Source organism: Argentina anserina, chromosome 3, assembly GCF_933775445.1.
Source record: "Argentina anserina chromosome 3, drPotAnse1.1, whole genome shotgun sequence".
Classification (NCBI taxonomy): domain Eukaryota; kingdom Viridiplantae; phylum Streptophyta; class Magnoliopsida; order Rosales; family Rosaceae; genus Argentina; species Argentina anserina.
The window spans coordinates 4,758,110-4,778,519 of record NC_065874.1 but is presented as its reverse complement, the minus strand read 5'-3'; the positions used below and the strand labels follow the sequence as shown (position 1 = coordinate 4,778,519).

At 39.2% G+C, this 20,410-nt stretch overlaps 2 protein-coding genes across 5 annotated transcripts; one reads left to right on the top strand and one right to left on the bottom strand.

Moving 5' to 3' along the window:
• The first annotated feature begins 2,883 nt into the window (after window positions 1-2,883).
• Window positions 2,884-9,525, top strand: LOC126786297 (transcription factor TCP2). 3 transcript variants are annotated; one of them, XM_050512073.1, is made up of 5 exons: window positions 2,884-3,154; window positions 3,276-3,343; window positions 3,597-3,786; window positions 4,341-6,159; window positions 9,189-9,525. In XM_050512073.1, the coding sequence occupies exon 4, from the start codon at window positions 4,758-4,760 to the stop codon at window positions 6,147-6,149; it is 1,392 nt and encodes a 463-aa protein (XP_050368030.1). In that variant the 5' UTR covers window positions 2,884-3,154; window positions 3,276-3,343; window positions 3,597-3,786; window positions 4,341-4,757; the 3' UTR covers window positions 6,150-6,159; window positions 9,189-9,525. The 3 variants fall into 3 exon arrangements, with proteins under 3 accessions (XP_050368030.1, XP_050368029.1, XP_050368031.1); XM_050512072.1 differs by having other exon boundaries at window positions 3,276-3,354; XM_050512074.1 differs by lacking the exon at window positions 3,597-3,786 and having other exon boundaries at window positions 3,276-3,354.
• A 3,128-nt stretch (window positions 9,526-12,653) lies between these two features.
• LOC126786353 (F-box protein At5g46170-like) lies at window positions 12,654-14,585 on the bottom strand. Of its 2 annotated transcripts, none has more exons than XM_050512154.1 (2): window positions 13,192-14,585; window positions 12,654-13,092 (listed from the first exon to the last, which is right to left on the bottom strand). In XM_050512154.1, exon 1 carries the CDS (start codon window positions 14,478-14,480, stop codon window positions 13,203-13,205), a length of 1,278 nt encoding a protein of 425 aa, XP_050368111.1. In that variant the 5' UTR covers window positions 14,481-14,585; the 3' UTR covers window positions 12,654-13,092; window positions 13,192-13,202. The 2 variants fall into 2 exon arrangements, with proteins under 2 accessions (XP_050368111.1, XP_050368112.1); XM_050512155.1 differs by having other exon boundaries at window positions 12,654-13,078.
• Between the last annotated feature and the right edge of the window lie 5,825 nt (window positions 14,586-20,410).

Below are 20,410 nucleotides of genomic sequence, written 5' to 3'. Positions count from 1 at the left end.
TCAGAGTTTTTTTTTTTTTTGAAATGCACTGAAAAATGTTGATTGACATAATAACACCTGCATCTATAATGTTACAATTGGTTAGTTAAACCGTTTAACTTGAACTTTTCAACAGCGGGTCAGAACCGTACCACAAATCAAGTTGATGAATTTGCTATCACACTGAAATTTTAACGTATCGGAACGTAATACCAGTACTCTGCGAATTAGGATTAACGTAGCAACATCATGTTCCATCATTGTCTATCAGAAATTAAATAAACTGAAGAACAAAGCAAGACTTGAGCTCTCCAATCCCCTCATCGAGCTATAGAAAATTCAAGGCTTACACATTCAGAACCAATACTTCCCTCAAATTATCTCAAATCTTCTATGAAATCTATCTTCTATTAATCAACTAGGATGTAGCTCAAATAATTGGTCTCTTCTGTTGCTACATTGTTTTCTAGCAAAGAGATCATATGCTTCCACAGTGGGTTTCTGTTGCTGCCTCCACAGCCCACAGTATGTTGCCACCTACACATTTGAATACTATTTCTTACATTATATCTCAAAAAATTAGTGTCACGATATTATCGAAAAACCAATTATTGTCACTAGAGGATGGGTAGGAAAGAGGAGTAAAGAGATGCATCATTTAACCCGTACGGACGAACAAGATTAATCAAATCCAAAATTGAATTAAAAACTAAACCACCTCAAAAGAAGCCCTTTGGGTGGGAGGTTGAGTGAGTTCCCAACTCGACATTTGGGTGGGGAAAAAAGGCCTTTAACTCTGAAAACATCATTTTTAAACCTTGGTGATTTCCATTCCATCAATAAACTTTATGAGATACTTGAGATTAAACCTCATACTTGAGTTAGAATTACAATGTCACCATTTTGTGATAATTTTGTTAACTAGGGTTTTCATGGTGATTAACACATGTCGGATTTTACACAATTTATTTCTGAGTATTTAAATCTTATCATTCGTGTTCGTAAATAGATGTGGAAGTATAGTAGTCGGCTAAATTAATTGAGATTGAATAATAAAGGGAAAATTAGTTTTAAACCGTAAACTCTAAGTATACGTGTATAACTTTTCTCTTGTGCATTGTATATTATCAAAGGAGGTTCTATTGAGTATAGTCTTAAAAATTAAACTAGGTAGAATCTCATCAATTTCGAATAATAATTATACAACACCGCAGCACTATCAATGTGTGCCTATCCCTCTAATAGATAGTACATTAGTACGAAGCGCAAGAATAGACAGATTCAAGAATTGAATGATCCAACTTATTACCATTAAAAGTCCTCTATTGAATCAAATGAAGAACCCTTTTCCAACTAAGACCTAGTTGAGATAAGTTGTACCAAACATTGTATAATCTACATATAGATCACTGAGTATTCCAACTACCCTTGATTTACACATGGTAAATTTATGGCAGATAGAGAAACAACTGCAAATCAGAGGAGCAAATCAAATCAATAAACTTGCAAATAATTGAGGCAGACTAGACACTGCTCATTTGTAATTTGTTCCATATGTAACATGCATTCAATTTCATAGTCAGATACTTATAGGGCAAACTATTAAGTTCGGCCATCAGGTCTAAGTTATATATATGACATATTTCACTGCATGCACTAGTAAATTTTAAGATCTAGGACTCGGTGAAAGTATCCTGTTGATATCTTAATTACCATTATATTTATGGGGGTGGCTAGAGTTGTTTGATTTTAACTTGTCTTCTAATTGGCCGTAATTCACTGCATGCTAGCTGAACTTTCATAGCCATAACATGCATTATTCAAATAATGCAAAAAGGATGTGAATTAATTTTGTTACTAGGCTAGCTCAAAGGGAGAGGACACTCGCGCTTATTTGAAGCATCCTATATTGACTGACATGAATGATAATGTTAAATGTGAACGTTAGTGCCTTGATGCAAAGCTTACCTAGCTACTTGGTAGATGATCGATAGAAACAATGCCAAGCAATGTGAGTGGTGATTCCTTAATGAAAAGCTTACCTAGCTACTTGGTAGAAGATGGCAACAATGCAAAGCAATGTATATTTTATTAAATATGGGATGCGTTGTCAAAGCAAACTATAGCTCATTAAGAATAAGTTTTAGTGTCAAATGTCAAGATAAATGTGTGTTTTCTTGAGGAAATCTCATCTTAGGTCATTTCTTTCTCTAATGAAGATATATATGCAATCTCTTCTATGTGATGTTTGCGATGCCTCATGTTGAATTGTTTGCGGAGCCAATGTGATACATGTATATTTTTTTGGTTAACCCAATGTGATACATATAGTTGTATATACACTTAGATACAAAATGAGCATTTTCTTTACCAAATAAGATCACATTCAAGTATTTGTATGGAGTTAAGAAAACTTTGGAATGTCAACTTGTTCAGTTGTTCATATTGTTCTTTTTATAAATAAAACAAAAATATCTACGTATTCATTATCATGTAGAAAGGTGAGTACAAGAATAATGGAAATTTGACTACAGCATATACCTCAACTCACTGATTTCCATACCTACTTCACACATTCTCATTTTCTTGTTCTTATATTATTCTTCATGAATGAAATCCTCATTTTCTAGCTAATTACAACAACTCCCATTTGCTCAGATATAATTGTGAAAATGATATTCTCCTCCGGAAAATGCTTTGACCACAATTATTAGTTCAAGGTTCCTCAATCCATTTTCTTACATAAATTACAAAACAATTTTTGTGTCTCAATTTTGAATAATGAAAAAGAATAAGGTAGTAGGGTAAAATTGGAAGAGAAGAAAGGGCAAAAGAGGAGAGAAGACGAGTAGAGATATATAAAGTGGAGAGAGAACGGCGCTGTCTGTGCTGTGCTTTCCCGATAAGCCCGGTGGTTTGCTCAAATGGGGAAGAAGAACTCAACTCTTTCTCCTTCACTGTTTCTTCACTCTCTCTCTTATCTTCTTCCATCATCACGACTTGAACTACTCCTACTACTTAACCCTTAACCCCACTTTGGAAACATCATCAATTTCCCACTTCATATATTCAATCTTTTCCTTCCATTTCTGATTACTCCCTTACCCGCCAAACACACCCCACAACCCTAACTCACTCTCATCTCTCATACTCTGAGTTGATAAGCCAACCTTCTGTGAGTGTCTTTTTCTTCAATTTTGTAACCTTTGAATTATAAAGATTGAGATTTGTTGAGTTTCTGGATTTGGGTTCTTCTTTGTTTAGGCTAGTTAATGAAGCTTTTCTGGACTTTACAGGGATCAAGGAGCTGTGTGTAAAGCTTAATTCTTGCAAGTCTACTCCAGAACCCAATTCCAGCTTGAAAGTAATTTCTAGGTCATTTATTGAGCTTTGTCTTATTAACCATTGCACCCATCTCTTTCATTTGAGCTTGAAAATCTGCAATTGCAAATCTTTTCCAGCTATTTCAGCTCTGGAAATTGGCTTGAATTACACTGCAGCTTTGATTGGTATTATTATAAAGAGTAGTGTTGATAAGGTCTAGATCAGAGGTAGAGGGGGGCAATGGGAAGGACAAGAATCTGAAAGTTTGTTTGATTTGTTGGTTTTCTTTGCAGCAAGGGAACTGATCCCATCAAGTTTTGTTGCTCAGATCTGTGAGCTTTGGATAGTTAAAATCTCATTTGCTCATGAATCTGCAGACAAACAATCACACTGCTCCAAGCTTGGCCTGTACTCTTTAAGTTATACCAAATCAGAGAGAGCTTGACACCTGTACCAAATCAAAAACACCCAACATTGTTCAAGGTTTGAATTCATTTTCTCAATTTTAAATTCACAATTTTCACCTTTTCTTAATAGTGGGTCTGGGAATATGTCTGGCAATTTTAGGGCCAAGCCCAAAGGGTTTAAATACTGAGAGCTAAAAGGAAGCTCAAAAGAGTCTGGCTTTGGCCAGATGGTTTGAAACTTTGAATCTGAATCAGAAACCATATGGCTCTTAAAGCTCTTCTGAGATAAGGCCTGTATTCATGAGAGAGGATGATGTCCCTCTCTCTCTCTCTCTCTCTCCCTTTCTTTGTTTCTACTTTGGTTATGGCTCAACTCTTTTCTTTAGGCTTTCAACTGTTGCAGTATTGTGTTTGCACAAAAACATAAAAGTCAGATCTCTCTCTCTCTCTCTCTCGGAGCTGTGTTCTTTGAATGAGTCTTTAATTTTATCAGTGTAAAAAAATGTGTACGTATTTTAGGCATCTGGAAATGGTTTAATATTTAGTCTCCTCTAGCTATTATTACATTTACAAGTAAGAGAAAATAAAAAACTGATATCATTATATTGTTGGGTTTTTTTTTTCTTGCAGGGCTGAGCTAGGCAAGGTCTGAGACTAGAGATGTTGAAGTTGCAGGCTTTGCTTTTGGTGAAAGCGCTTATGCAAAAAGCTTAAACGAGAGACGGAAGGCTAGGCCTCCTGACTTGGACTGTGATATATCACAGCGTAAAAAAAGGCCTTTTTATCACTACACAGCCAAAGTAGCCTCTCTGAATTATCGTCATCAATGCATATGACACAGTAACCCCACCTGCGCTACTCTCTCTGCTACCTCCTCTGTACTCTCCCTAATCACCTCCCCCCTCTAATTATCAAAGCTTCAACCCTTCTCTCTCTCTCTCTCTCTCTCTCTCTCTCTCTCTCTCGCCTAACCAAAGCAAAACCCAATTCGGAGAGGCGTGTTTTTTTGATTGAATTGGATGAGTGTTGAGGCATGAAAGTGATGCTATGGAGGTGGATGACATTCAAGCTCAGCAGCCCTGCAAGTACCCAAGAATTGGAAATGGCGGTAGAGGAAGCAGCACTGTAGTGTCCAAGAACCCTGATGAGGAGGCCGACACCGCCGGCCGGGAGCTCAAGAGAGCCAGCACTGGCGGAGACGCACCCGGGACTAATCGGCTTAATGGTTGGCACCACTCTCGGATCATCAGAGTCTCGAGAGCCTCCGGCGGCAAGGATCGGCACAGCAAGGTGTGGACTTCGAAAGGACTGAGGGACCGGAGGGTCAGGTTGTCTGTTACAACGGCTATTCAGTTCTACGATCTTCAAGATCGGTTGGGTTACGACCAACCCAGTAAGGCAGTGGAGTGGCTGATCAAAGCCGCTGCTGACGCCATTTCCGAGCTTCCTTCGCTGAACAGCTCGTTTCCTGACACTCCCAAGCAGCTCAGTGATGAGAAGAGGGGAAGCAGCGAGCATGGATTCGACTCTGTTGAGCTGGATGCTGAAGGTGATCCCAACTACCACCACCAAATGCAGAACCAGACACAACACCAGCTTTGTATGTCGAAATCGGCTTGCAGTAGTAACTCGGAGACAAGTAAAGGTTCTGGGCTGTCTCTGTCGCGGTCGGAGATGAGAGTGAACAGAGTGAAAGCCCGGGAGCGAGCTCGGGAGAGAGCAGCTAAGGAGAAGGAGAAAGACACCAACAATAATAACGACGAGTCTTCCCGCATTGCGCAGGCTATTTCTCAGAATGCGTCGTTTACTGAGCTTCTCACCGGCGGGATCGGCGGACATGGAAACAACAGTAATAACAGTTCCAGTCATCATCAGCAGAACTCCGGTAGCAACAACGGCGAGCCTATTTTGTTCCACAAGGCAGGACCGGGGATAGATTATTTTGCTTCTGGTCTTCTCGGACTTTCGTCCAATCCGGCCCGAAACCACCAGCACTTCTCCGGGCAAGTCCACCTGGGGAACTCCCTGCCGCAGACAATGTTCAGCATCTCTGGTGACCATGGTCACAGCAGCCACCACCCGGAGATGCAGCATTTCTTTGTTCCTGACTACATCCCTGTCTCGGCGGCAGCGGCCAACGGCGGTGGAGACTACAACCTCAACTTCTCGATGTCTTCTTCCGGCGGCCTTGCTGGCTTCAATAGGGGGACCCTTCAGTCCAATTCATCATCATCACCTTCTCTTTTGCCTCACCTCCAGAGGTTCTCTCCTTTAGACGGATCGTCCAATGTACCTTTCTACATCGGAGCCGCCCCAGCTCCAACCATGGAGAATCATCACCACTATCCCCAGCACCAACACCACCAGTTCCCAGCTGGATTGCAGCTCTGCGGTGACGGAAGCCGGCATTCAGACCACAAGGGAAAAGCAAAGAACTGATCTTTTTCCGGTAATTACTTGCAACCAATCTTCATTTCTTGATCTTCAGTTCTTCACTTAGAAAATTAGTCTTTCCCATTGTTTGCATTTCTGTTCTTTCTTTGCTTGTTGGGTGTATTTGTCTCATGAACGGGTGGAAGGGGTGGGTTGGTTTTCCTCCATAATAATTAGACCATTTGTATATGATTTGTTTCATGGTATGCTTTTTGGATTTAACATGTAATTTTGCATCCTAGTACACTAGTATGATAAACAAGATCCTCTTGTCTTGGTAATATGAATAAAGAAATGAAGGCATTGGGCCAGGGGTTTATGGGGTTTTTAGGATTATATATTATTGTAAATGTGCTTTTGAATCTCCTGCATGGATTGGTGCGGATGGGGGATCGGCTGGTTGTCTCCTCGTTTGTTCTATTGTTGGTTCCCTTCTCTCTTAGCATCTGTAAGTCCATCCATGTCGCTGACAGGTGTTGCCATTCAAATAGTGAAGCCATGTGTTTGTCACTTAGGTTTAGCCAGGTTGTTTAGGGTTAGATTACCTTAGCCTTTAGCTTTTTCTCTAAGCTATATATAGCTTTCCAGTGTTGTTTTGGACCTCCCAAGCTTCACCACATGGCTAATGCTCGGCGCTGTGTCGGGGGTTCAACTTAGAATTTAATTAGCTTGAAGTGCTAACTTGGTTTCTTTTCTTGGCATCACAAAGCCCATGCACGAAGGCAAGTAAGGTGCCTTCATGCCAGAAAAATTTGCAGTTGAGTTTAAAGTTTGCTTGAATAATAGTGTTACGCGCTGCAATATAATTAGGAGAATACAAACTGTACATGGAGAAAACAAAAGTCAAGCAACTGTCCATAATATAGGTGATATCCATAATATAGGTGAACTTATGTGGAGAAGGTTAATAGCTATTATTAAAGTGCAGTTATCTGTATATGCATCTTCTCTCTATATATCCATAGGTAAGAACAAAAATGAAATTGTAGAACCTTTTGTTCTAGGTGTAAAATTGAGGAAAACTACTGCAAAGAAATGATGGGTAACAGTAGAAACATCTTTTCGTTTTATCTTATCTTTTGCATCTATGTACAGTTGTTTTAAATTCTTTTATTCTTTTTTTCTTCACCTCCAATTCAGTCTTTGTTAAATACCTGTTCTAATTACTTAGAAAGTTATAGCTTCAAAGCAAGTGACATGTGAAAAGGAATTCACATGTAGAACTTGAATGTAGCTGTATCAAAGTGATAACTGTGTTTAACGAGTACCGAGTACTGTTAAAAATATTGCAAGTTTATACTTTGTGTATAAAGTATAAACCGATGTTCTCTTCTTTGGAACAAAAAAAATGCATTTCTACAAGTGTTTTCTACAACTCACAAACCATTCTGACCATCAATATTTGGTTTGTAAGGAAGGACCTTTGCCTATCTATATTAGGCAAATAATTGCGCTGGTATCTAGATGCACAGTCTTATACATGAATAGATCAATCACAAAAACATATAACACGCACAAAGTAAATACACAAAAGAGGAGAATCAGTACTACTGCTACAAGATTAACAAGCCCCTACAAATGGTTCTCCACCTCACCAATCTTCATAACATTTACCTCATGCAGCATGATTAGACCACTTCTAGATCGTGCTAAAAGCTTTCCATATATATTCCCTAGCTTTCCATTGTTGTCTAGAATCTGAGGACAGATACTTTCTTGATTTTCTTAGCTTGCTTCCTGGTTTGCAAGCTTGGTAGGCGAGTCTAGCTACTTGCTTAACTAGGATAAGCTAGGCAGAAATCTTATTATGACACTCACATGCACTATTTTTGTTCTGTCGTGTAGATTCCTTCTAACATACTATGTGTATACTTCTTGGGAGAGAAGTTGCATCTCATAGCTCAAGGCCAACTCAAGTAAAAAATGTTTGTCTTCTTACACAAGCACTAATATGCTGTATACATGCTCATCTCTCTGGAGAGAGCTTTCTTATATACTCGTTTCACTATGTTAACCATATATATGAACAAATCAGATATTAGAGAGAACTATCTGAACTTATAATCGATTGATTCTACCAATGAATAATTTGATCACTTAAGAATGTCCTAGATATATAGTCCATGTGAGCACTACTGATAGTTGTAATGTGTGTGATCACTTCAGTTACAAATTTATGTAAGCTTTTCTTTGGATATAGTAACATTTTGGGCCTTGAAACTGTCACATCATTGACATTTAGATTTCCCACCTGTATTCCTGAACTCTTTGCATCAATCGAATTCTTTCTTTCTTCTTTGATGTCTTCTACTTGCTGAACAAGTGGTGTTCTCATACGTACCAACATGTTGTTTCATTTATTCATGCTAGTTTAAGCACTGCTGAATGAAATGAAGATTCTTTGGATAAATAAATAAATAGAAGTATAAAAATCAGATTTGAGCTTAAAATAGATACTTGTAGATGAAATAAATGGTGAGCTTGGGAAGTCAAGGCAGGTCACGAACAACTTCAAAACCCTGAAGGATGAGAATTAGTAGGCGAAGGAGCTTATTAGCCTGGAAGAAGGTTGACCCATATCTGTGTTCCTTGCCGGATACACTTCTTGAAACATTGCATTCCCATGTTTTACTAAGAAAATGGTCTTTTACCTATGTTGGAAGAATTTCTTACCAAGTTATACAATGCACTGTGTTTACCTATCTTGCATAGAATATGAAATCAGTTAAATTGCTACCTTTCGGTTAGACAGAATCTCGTGCACACAAGAGCAGTATGGAACCATTGTTATTTTCACTGTCATCAGACCTTCCACTACCTGAGTTTGTAAATGATTCACAAACAACCTTGTTTGACCCGTGTTTGTAATAAGTATATGCATCTTTAGTGTAAAAGATTCAGGTTGACTAAAAGATGTTTATATGTTAGAGTAGGGGCATGTAAATGTATGTTAGATTGGCTTTGAAGTATAGCTTTGTTTCTAAATTTCTGTGGTTTTATTTGCAAGTTGGACTTGTTTTCTAACTGAGGATAATGGTTATGCAGAAAACTGAAGCGAAAGAAGTAATATCGAGCTGCAAGTCAATGCATGCTTCCTTCATCGGATGAAAAATTACTATAGTGCTGAAGTTGGTGGTATTTCTAGTTTAACCAGTTTGAAGTCATTCAGCTTGCATTCCTTCATTCAGAGAAATGTTTACATTTATTATTTATCTCTGTGTCTGTTTTGGAGATGTACCTGACAATTCAATTGAAGTTATTCTTTTCTCCCTTCCTCATCCCAAGAGTTCTTAAATGTCTATACAATCATTTAAGAGAAGTGATCTTGTGAAATGTAGTACTTGGTTTCTGAATTATCTATCAGGTTCTAGAAATCCAATTCATAACACATTTTTTCATCATAATATTAGTATAATTACTTGTTATTATACATCTGGATTTGCAAGTAGAATCATTGTTGAATCAAAATGATAAATATTTTACAGCAACATCCAGAAAGCACTGGAGGATAATCTAGCCAAACTGAGCCTATACTAGTTTCGTAAGGCACAACGTGCAGGCCGTGAACCACCCTATCACACTACAGGCTCTAAAATTATGCCGCATAGTAACTTTCTGTAGAGAGCTTAGACTGATTCTAATATCATCCATAAGACCTGCATTGACATGAGCACATTGCTCATTTGCAACATCAGAAGTAGCTTCTAGGCAATCAGTTTTCCTTATTACATTGCGCACTTGCATTTGCCAGTTGAGGCTTCTATTCTTTGCAGGGTTCTTTGAGCCATGCTGGAGAAGCACCCCATCAGTAGCAGGCTGGCTAAGGCGTTGCCATAGATGCTGCTCCTGTTCTTCCATGTAGCCCATAGAACCATATAAATGCTTTGGAAAGTCCTCTTGCTTAAGAACTTAAGGTGTAAAGCATAATCGATCATCCATTCTCTGAGACCCATATACGGCATCAAACTGCTTCCCAAGTGAAAGGGATGTGCTATTAGGACAGAAATAGTGGTTGGGCAGTTACAGAAAATATGTGCAACGTCTCACATGGATATGCACACAAGGCAATTTAGGTCCCCCGGTATAGCCATTTTTGCTTAGCTTAACTCGAGTAGGTAACAGATTTGAACAAGCTCTCCATATTCAAATCTGAACTTACTTTACACTTCTGCTCTCCAAGAACTTTTATTCATAATTTTTCATGGAGATGGACGTGAAGACATTTTCCATCACTTTAGTTCTAGCAATCTAACAGGCAGTTTTACTAACATGATATATTTGTATGTGACAAGGGATCATTGTTCCATCTGAAATTAACAGGTGTCATAATTCAAGGATTATATGACTAAAATGCCTATGCTTGTGGAACACTGGAAATTCTGAACCAATCTTTTCTTTAAGATGTTGATATTTAGTCGTTTAGAATAATTACGGTTTAACAATGTTGTATTGAGAACAATCTAAAGAGGGTCATATATAGCTCACTCAACTTTCACTTGGGTCATTCACCTTGTAATCAACCTTGTAATCAAATGTGATCATATGGCTTATGCATGAGGCACAAAACCCTCAAACCCCCACGTTTGTGAACTTGTGATGACTCAAATGAGTGTCTAGTCCAAAATCAACAAGAAGTTAACTATGGAAAATTCTATGCTAGCTACTTGGCATGCAATTAGGCCAAAACAAGGATGGGTCTTCCATGATCCATTTCTACAAATGATTAGATCTGCAAATGAGCTATAAGCTAGTGCAGTAAAAAGAGACGAAAACATTTACAAAAACAAATGAATTGCATGGGTACTTAGCAGAAAGCTTAATGGAAGTATTTCCATTCTTTTGAGATCAATCGATCAAAGTAACAAACTTTCGCTTTTACGAGTTTAAAGTTCATCCATTAATCTCTTAGCTAGTTTGTTAAAGAAGCTTGAAAACTTGAACGTTCAAGCATGTTCAAGTTTGGGAGGAAAGGCAGCTCAAAGTAAGGGACTTTTGCAATTGCAAGTTACTGCAGTTTTGGTACTTCTCCTCTGGAGCTGCTTTTGTTCTTGTTTAATATGGCAGATCAATAGCATTAAGTCATTAACAAAGTTCTGATATCACTGAACTAGGGAAATGCCCTTGAATCATGAAATGAATGTTGCAATAATGTGAGAAATAGTTTTCTGGGACTTTATAGTTGGATTAATGTGACATACCCCATATAAGCTATAGTTAAAGTCAATATGGGGTTATAAGCAACCGATCAAGCTGCACTTGTGTGAGCTTTGAGTCCAGTCCAGGCTTTATTTCACGTGGATTGTGACTTTGTGAGTGTACAAAGCTAACAATTCTCATGTGATGATCACATAAAAGAGGAAGCAGAAGCTGCAAAACCAGCTCATCTTCTCCATAATTTTAATAATTGGCCTCTCCAAAATTCTCTTTGTTTTGTTTATACACTAAATCAAAATAGTGTGGGTGACTGGAAAACAGTACCTGGAAACAGCCTAAAATCCTTTATTCCCGTTTCAATGTCATCAAATTTTTAAATTTCTATTTTTTAAATTTCATTATTATCCCACAACTACCAGTACTCATTTGATACTTAAACGAAATCATTAAACAAATTGGTTCTGTGGGTTTGTGTGGATAATATGCTTATTCTAGAACTGTGACTTTCAGCTACAGAAGAATTCCTGATGATGCTGCTACTGTGGTGGTTCCTGCTTCACAGTATTTGGTGGATAAGTCTTGTAAGTTGGAATATATGCCAAATACAAGAAACGAAAATGAGGAGCACTACAATTGGGTCATGCAACTTGGAATGAATGAGAAGTTTGATCGAGAAGGGATGACATCAATGAGAATCTCTTGGATTTATCAAGGGATAGTGTACCTGGAAATAGGCATCTTTTACATGCTTTATTTGGCCTGAAAACACCAAAATTCAACCACTTGAAATTAGTCTTATTGTATTGTACAACCACCCAGTTATCTATGGTGAGATGAGCAATATTCTCACTCACAGCAAGAAGAGGAGAAAAGCCATCTTTTTATCTTTTATGATGGAAGCCAGAAAAGGAAGTAGATAGTCCAAAATGTATATTTGGTCAGCTGATCGACTCTCCTTAATTAATATGTACCCTTTTGAGAAAAATTGCAATTGCTTTTGGTCATTATAGAAATTGGCAAAATGATTTTGTAATACAAGGTATATAGCACACATTGGCATACCAATTATCTATCGATACACTAGAATACGACATATTCCAAGTTATCTATACGCTGGAGTAGGACATATTCCGAATTCTTGCATGCCGGATCCAACAATGGAATGAATTGGATGCCGTGATGGAATGAATTGATGTGGAATTGGAAGCAAACAGAAGTTTTGTCTGAAATGTAGTTACTCCACCTAGAGGGAGCATAAAACAATCTGCAGAGCAAGAGTAAAATGGGGAAGAAAGTATGAACCTTAAAATTGGTTCAAAGTTTAAAACCTTCAATAAGAGATAATAGCTATATGGATGATGAGAAAATAAAATCTGATCACTGTTATATTCAATTAGAGTGCTGAATGAACTTGTCGACATACATCAGATAGAGATTACCTACAATATTCACAAACATGGAAGATAGATAAAAGTAAGGTCACTACAAGCTCCAAAATCTTTTTATACATCAGTTCTAGTTGCATTTGCAGTGCAAGCACTCATACAAGCATATGCCTGAACAAAAACAACCAGCAGATGCATTTCTACAGTGAGCTCAAGCATAAATTGAGTAAGCTTGTAGTGGATAACCCCGCCGTCTCTCTTCTTTTCTGTCTCAATCCCATCAACATAAGCTGAATGAAGGGAAGTGTGGTGGACTTTGGTTACCAATGAGACAGACCTGTTCAGTTTCTCCCGTCTTCAAACCCCTCATTTCCCCCTCAAAGGATGGCACTTTACCTGAAAACAAGTATCTGTACATTGAAAAGACTACAAGCTCAGGATCAAAGATTTGAACAATACAAGTGCAGAATAGTGCAACTATCACCCAACAGAGATTGCAGCGAGATTACCTGAAATCTCATCAGAACGAGTTCATCTCAAGGCAGTAAGTCCTTCTCTTCACCAGCATCTTGGCAGCAGTCCCATACGGCTCCTCAAAGGCAGTCGAAACCCAAGAGAGATCAGACACCTCCTTCTTCGGATTAGACTGCTCGCTGGGCCGAATCGCAACCAAAGTAGCTCCCTTCAGCACAACCCCATCAGGCAACTCCAGCTGCGGCGCGTACCACAGCCTCATATTGAGCGCCGGCACCAGCGTCCTCTTGGACGCCGAAGAAGCCGACAGTGGCTTCACTCTCAACTCCTCAAGCTGCTCTCTGTTCATGGACAGCACCCCCTGGCCGTCGGCGTCGGTCAGCACCAAGCTGTCCAGTGTCTTGTGCTCGGAAATGATCGGCTGGAGCAAGTAATGCCGGGCCGAGGCGGCGATCAGTGAGCTGATTGTCCAAACTACCCTCAGTTTAAGCCCGCCGTTGGTGTAGAACGAGTCCGGTATGCTTCCGTTATCGTCGGCAGAAGCTGCGTTGTTCGCGGCGCAAACCCCGTCGGCCCAAACGACGTCGTTTGTTGTCTTGGAGTTGGGACTAGGTTGGATGACAGAGGAAGCTCCGAGAATCACGCAGTTGTCCAAAGTGGAGCCGAAATCGGCGCGCCATTTGAGGAGGACGCCGTCGTCGATGCCGAGCTCGCCGGAGGGGAGCTCGATCCGGAGGAAGCGAAGCTCGCTGAAGTTCTTGAGGACCTGAGTGGGGGAGTGGTGGGTGACGCCGGCCTGCTCGAGCTCGCCGGCGGCGTCGTCATCGGCGAGGAGGGAGGGGGAGGAGGAGGAGGAGGAGCGGCGGGGGCCGAGGAACTGGCCGAGGGCCTGGAGGGGCTTGACAATGCCGCCGACGACGAGGCGGAAGAGGGTGGAGATGGAGGCGGAGCGGGACTTGTCGGAGGAGGAGGCGGAGGGGGAGGAGTCGTCGTCGGAGATGACGCAGTCGACGCGGACGACGACGTTGTCGACTTGGGGGACGAGGGAGTGGAAGCGGCGGGAGACGACGCAGCAGCGGCCGAGGGCCTTGACGTCGCCGATCTTGTTGAAGACGAGGAGGAGGAGGGAGTCGGGGAGGCGGTCGAAGTGGTCGAGGCGGCGGAGGAGGTCGGAGGAGGGCTCGGGGTAGACGCGGGAGGTCAGATCTGGGTAGAGGCGGAGAGACGCCGTCGTTTTTGTAGTCGGTTGGAAGAAGGAGAAGGATGGGTCTGTTAAGGAGGAGGCGGGTAGATCTGGGAGGGCGGCGGCGGCGGAGGAAGGCATGGCAGCAGCGTGAAGAGGAGAGGAGAGGAGAGGAGAGATGGGTTGGGTTAAAGATGGGAGCTTTGGTTGATGGGGTTGGAGAAAGGAGAGAGCTTGGTGGGTTCAGATATATCCACGCTACTACGGTGGGTTCAGATATATCCACGCTACTACTGTGTCATCATGTTTTCGTATTTACTAATTTTTCAGCAGAGAAATAATAGAGATTGGGAATTTGAGACTGCTTTGTATTCTCTATTTACTTTTTTTACTGTTTGGGCATCAATGTATGTTATACATCCTACATCTAACGGTTGATAACAGATATTATTTTTCTGATCTCACTCATAAAACAATATTGACCGTCGGATGTGGGATGTATAGCATACATTGATGTATACTAGAATTTTCCCTGTTTGGGGGGTTGTGTGAAAAAACCATTACCTGGAGTTTGATTCTTTTCCTCGTATTAGTTATGGAAAAGGAAAGTTTACTGTTTTGTTTTTTTAGACAGGTTTATGACTACAGACTAGAGAACCATGCTGAATCGAAACTTTCTGATTATTTTGGAGAGTTGTTTTATCTATGGACATTTGAATTTTGATACAAAGCACTCAGAAATTCTCGTGTGATTGCTAAGATTCGATGAAGGTATTATTCCTCAACATTTGGTCCAATACCGGCACCCAAACTCCGCCCACAAAAACAAAACCGAACTCTACGATCTACACGCTTCTTGTTGTATCAATCATCAAGTGAAATTTGCAGAATCGATAAAGATTTTCAACAAATATGGAGATCAATCACGGCTTGAGAGTCAAAACAAGAGCTTGCAGTTCCATCAAGTAGTAAGTAACATATTCCAAATGCCAAGTTTTTCAAATTCCATGAAGAATGGATGAAACAAAGAAATAGAAAAATGAAGATGGTGGGCGGCAAAATGGCAATGGGAAAGCAGTTTAGTATTAGGTAGGAGGAGGGAGGCTGCGTTGCAACTTGTGTGTTTGTTATGAGTATATGATACGGTGGTCGGGTAAAGACGTTAAAAGCCGCGAGTCTAGATCGACATGGGTCGGCCGATACTCCGACTCCAAATTTTGCTTTTCTCCTTTGTTTTTTCTTGCGTTACTGTTCTCTGCCTAAAACGCACGACATTATGGCACTTGTGTGGTCAATACATTCATATGCAAGTAACCTATTTTGGGGGTATTCGGATCGACATCTCGAAAATTCAATTCACATCTACAAGGGTCTGTATGAGTTGGCAAGTAGAATTATGCAATTAGTGCATGGATCCAAAACTATTAGAATCGATGACTCGCTAGAATAATACGAGTTACCCGCTTTACATTTTGAATTATGTAGTTATCAACTTTCTATAACTCATTTTTCATCACTTCGCGGACTCATATTACCACTCGAAGACTATTTGTCACTTGGTCTCATACTCCTAGAGAAATTTCAGAGAGAACATGCCAGAGTAATTAACTTAATCATCTAAGAACTAGGCTTGCTGACTTGCTGTGGTTAAATCCCAGCTCACTCTCACCTTCCTTCTTGATCTCATCACTGCAACTGTGAATGGACATTTTTTAATTCAAAGAGATTGGAGTGACCATTCATGTTAGTTTCAATTAAGTCGAAATGTTTGATCTCATTACAATCATCATAATGCAAATAAGGTTGGGAAGCAAAATAATACAATCATCATGTGCTCAACAAGTATAGCTGTTATCTGAAGGATAGTAAGTATGTTAGTTAATGGTGATGAAGTGCTTCCTGCTTCATTCCAACTAGATCGAATCGTCACGATTGAGCTCATCAAAACGAATAAAATCCATACCAAATTCATAAATAAATTGTTATTCCAAACATGAATGAATGAGATCCTAATCTGATCATCAGAGCTTATACACACACGCAACACACGTAAACAACTAAACTAATATGCAGATATACAGAGACTGTGAACCCTAATAAAAATGTAGATTGCATCCCATTTAGGTATCAGTTAAGCATGTGCAATTAAACTCCAAGCATGATCTGATGAAGCTAAAACTAGATCGATCACAAATTAGGAGATTAAACAAAACAGAAGCTCACGTTGTGGGCCTTGCGGCAATGCCAGGAATGCATGTGTTGAAGTTTCATCGATGATCGATGAACCCTTGTCACAGTTTGAAGCAAACGACCTATGATTTTCATGATTCCATCCGTACCAATGGCAAGTACAGAAGCATGAAATTAATCACCTAATTCATTTACCACTAGTATTCATGTCATATTCAAGATCTTGGGTCAACGAAGGGGTTGAAGCTAGTCGTTCAAGGAAGGTAAATAGTTTCTCAATTTTAAAGCACTATCGTTCGAGTTTGGATGTTATGCCTTGAAGAAGAGGACAAGAACCTCCACGCTTTTTAGCACAAATTTTTGAGTCTCGCGTGTCTATCATTTCAGACACAGTTGCGATTTAAGTTCTGGAAGCTGACATCTATTGGATGTTCTTAGGGGGGAGACTAAACTGGCTAGGAGGTTGCTACTTCTCAAGCTAGCTCAACTCATCAACTCCATCTTAAAGAGGAAAACCTTTACAAATGTATGGCAAACTCACTCTCAAGCAGTTAATCCTAATTTTAAGGTTGTTTTTTCTTGTTTCTTTGTAACAAATCTTTTTCCACCGAACTCGATCTTGTAGGTTAATCTGTCATTGATGGGGAACCTGAATGCAAACGAAGAAAAGCATGAAAGCTATCATGAAACATTATATTCTGAAGAGAAAGCCATTATCCTCACAGTCATAGTCCATTTACAAAAGAAGACAAGCTGTCCTTTTAAATTTTGAATAATGCTTCCCGCTTCCCACACCCACACCCATCTCATTACAAATTTATACAACCATTAGAACGGTAAGCCATGCATAAATGAGCATGCGATACAGGAATTAAATTCATTACACAACAGATGAAGGCAAATGTAGTTGAGCAATAGAAGTGGCCAAAATTCAAGGCCAGGTGAATAACTTGAAAGAAGGAACAAACAGTGAGTGATAAGATTTTTGTTGAGTGTGGCATCTAATTCTTCTGTGCCTGTGATAATATTATGTATGATCCCATGCTCTGGTCCCCCTGGCTTTTTGGAATTCATTGTGACCCAAAAAAGAAAATATGAAATTGGTGACATTGGCATCCAATTGAATTAGAATTGGCATTCATTAAATAGAAATGACTCAATGAGACCTTGTTATCAAACAACATGATTACCTTAAATTTGATGATGGACCATCCACTAAATGAGTGTAATTTTCCATTCCCCCTATTATGGTTATTAATATGCCAAATGGTGTCCCATATGATGATTGTGAACTATATAATGGGTGCCAATCTAATGAGTGTGACAATATTGACAACATGCAATCCCCACACAAAGTAGAAGGTGTACATTTATACACATAAACCTCCCTTAACCCCCAATAAATCCTTGAAGTTGAGACTTTATCACTTGTGATGATTATATTTCTTATATTTATACATACAAAGTTGTAGATACATGTTCTTTACATGTATAGGAGATAGAGTAAGACAACTTGACCAATAAGGTAGGGTATCCTAGGAAGTGGTCCTCTATTCTTACATGTAAGAAAGACTTGTCCTTGTCCCTGTGGGATTTCTACACCAAATAATCCAAATGCAAAGGCATATTCATTTCTTTTGAATGATCCCTGTGAAGGAAAATGTGATTTCTCACCCCTAGGCTAAAAGCTATTGCTAAATTCCATAGTCTACTGCTAGTAACAGTTATCAGTTGTCACTACACTACCTTCATTATTACATGTAGGTATTACTTATTACCCTTTTCCATCTGAATTTGCTTCTTTGTTGACTCTTACTACAGTTTAGGACTACAACCAGCAAACTGGATCTTCTTACACAAAGGAATTTTTGGATACCACTAATTGGAAACAAAGCAGAGACATCAACTACCATTAGCATCACATTCAAAACATTCAGCATGCTCAGTGGAGGAACCACATCAAGAGCAGACATGAGTTGTGTCAGACACCTAATTTTTCAGTGTTATGCAGAAGCTTTATAATCTAAAACTAATGGGGTGCCTTCTTTCATCAACAAGTAAAGGACATTCTTTTTAAAGTAGAGGCTCCTGTTCTACCAAAAATTTGAAAGCAGAGGAATTGTTGAAATCTGATCTTAAATATAACAAGGACATGTATCAGGGCAACTCCAACCATAAACTCTATTTGGGGTGCTATTTTTATTTTAGCACCCCTTATTGCACTATTTATATATGACTCATTTCTCTATCTCCAACAATTATGTGTTATATGAGGTGTTATATACACAATTATTGATTAAAATATGATCTTGAGTGTTATATGAAGGTGTTATGAACTTATGACATAGTTGAATTGATGCGGGCCCATGCACTGTTAAAGTCTTAGTCTTAGAAAATCACTATATATAAGACTTAGTTTAGGTCAAAGTCTTATTAAACCAAAACCAAAACCCCTTAAAACAAGATGTTGCAGATGAAAAGTTCTATTTTAAGACCAAAACCTAAGTTTAGCACCATTGATGGAGTTGCCCTTAGGATATAGCAAACCCTGCCAAAAGAGAGCAGTTCTGAGTTTCAATACTGAGTAGCTGTCAATAAACTTCTCTCAGCTTTGTTTTTGCCTAACAATTAAACCATTGCTATTAACTTGTTTGATACATAGCAAAAATATCCTACACAGTTAAGACAGATGTCAGAAAATTCATTGTTTGTAACTTTGCAGAAATGTCTTCTTTTGTTTTTATATTTTCTTCTGGGGATTCATATATATTTAAGTATATTCTGATGCAGGACTATGAGTCTGCTCTGCATTCATGAACATCATCATCATTTGACTATGATGGGTTTGGCAGCACTTGAATAACATTCATTTTAGGAATAGAAATATGTATATAATATTTCAAGTCCAGCTCTTTCCAAATTGTTAGGTTTGGCTAATAAAGTGAGGAAGAGCTACAGAAACCAAGATAAAGATTGGGTGATGGAGAATGAGATCAAAGGATTCAAAGCTGGTTATAGGCCTGCACAGTAATAAATATATCCCCAGAACTCTATGAAACAAAATTTATTGGCTCACCAGCTCAACCTGCAACCTTTACTACTTTTTGACTCATAAACTCCACAGTTGGTGCCTTGGTGGCTTCAGGTTGCCAAAGCGGCTTGATCTTAAACCTAATAAGGCATGGTTTCACTCAGCAAAGCTCACTATCACTGAACAGTAATCACCCCAACTTTATAAACATTTTCATCCATCTGCCTACCACAAAGACCAGTCAGGGAGATTGTTTTTACTTTTGACATGCAAATATCACATCATGACCAAACTCTGTAACTGTAAATCAGAATTCTGTCTAAAAATTTTTATTATGCAAAGTCATATTATTATTTTTTGAAACGACAGTCATATTATAGCTGCATATTGTTTGTGTAGAAGAAGAAGAAGAAGCAATCATTAGGTATTCTCTCAGGACTAGACTCAGGCACTCAGCATATAGTATTTATATATTTATCCCATTCTCCACAAAATATTCTTGTAAACAGATCCCAACCAACAACCACCAATCCACACCAGTAGCAAAAGATCTCAATAAAGTGGTGCCCATGTTAGGGGGATATATAATCAGTCTAATAATACTTGCCTATTTTTGGAAATGAATTAGGTTTCTTTAGATAGTTGGGTATGGTGAGTAGTTTGATGGGTGAAGTTAGACTTATCAGTTCAAGATTCATAGCTTTTGTTTTGTTCGAGGTGTTTAGAATTTCCTAGTTGTTATCACTTATCAGTGATGAGACCAAAAACAAAGAAGGGAAAGAAGAAGAAGAAGCAATAGACACGAACTTCATATTTTTAGGACACTTCTGGTTTTAATTGATGCAGAGAA

Bases quoted from the DNA above. Each gene is read 5' to 3' on its own strand.
- LOC126786297 (XM_050512073.1), top strand. From the start codon at position 4,758: ATGGAGGTGGATGACATTCAAGCTCAGCAGCCCTGCAAGTACCCAAGA.
- LOC126786353 (XM_050512154.1), bottom strand. From the start codon at position 14,480: ATGCCTTCCTCCGCCGCCGCCGCCCTCCCAGATCTACCCGCCTCCTCC.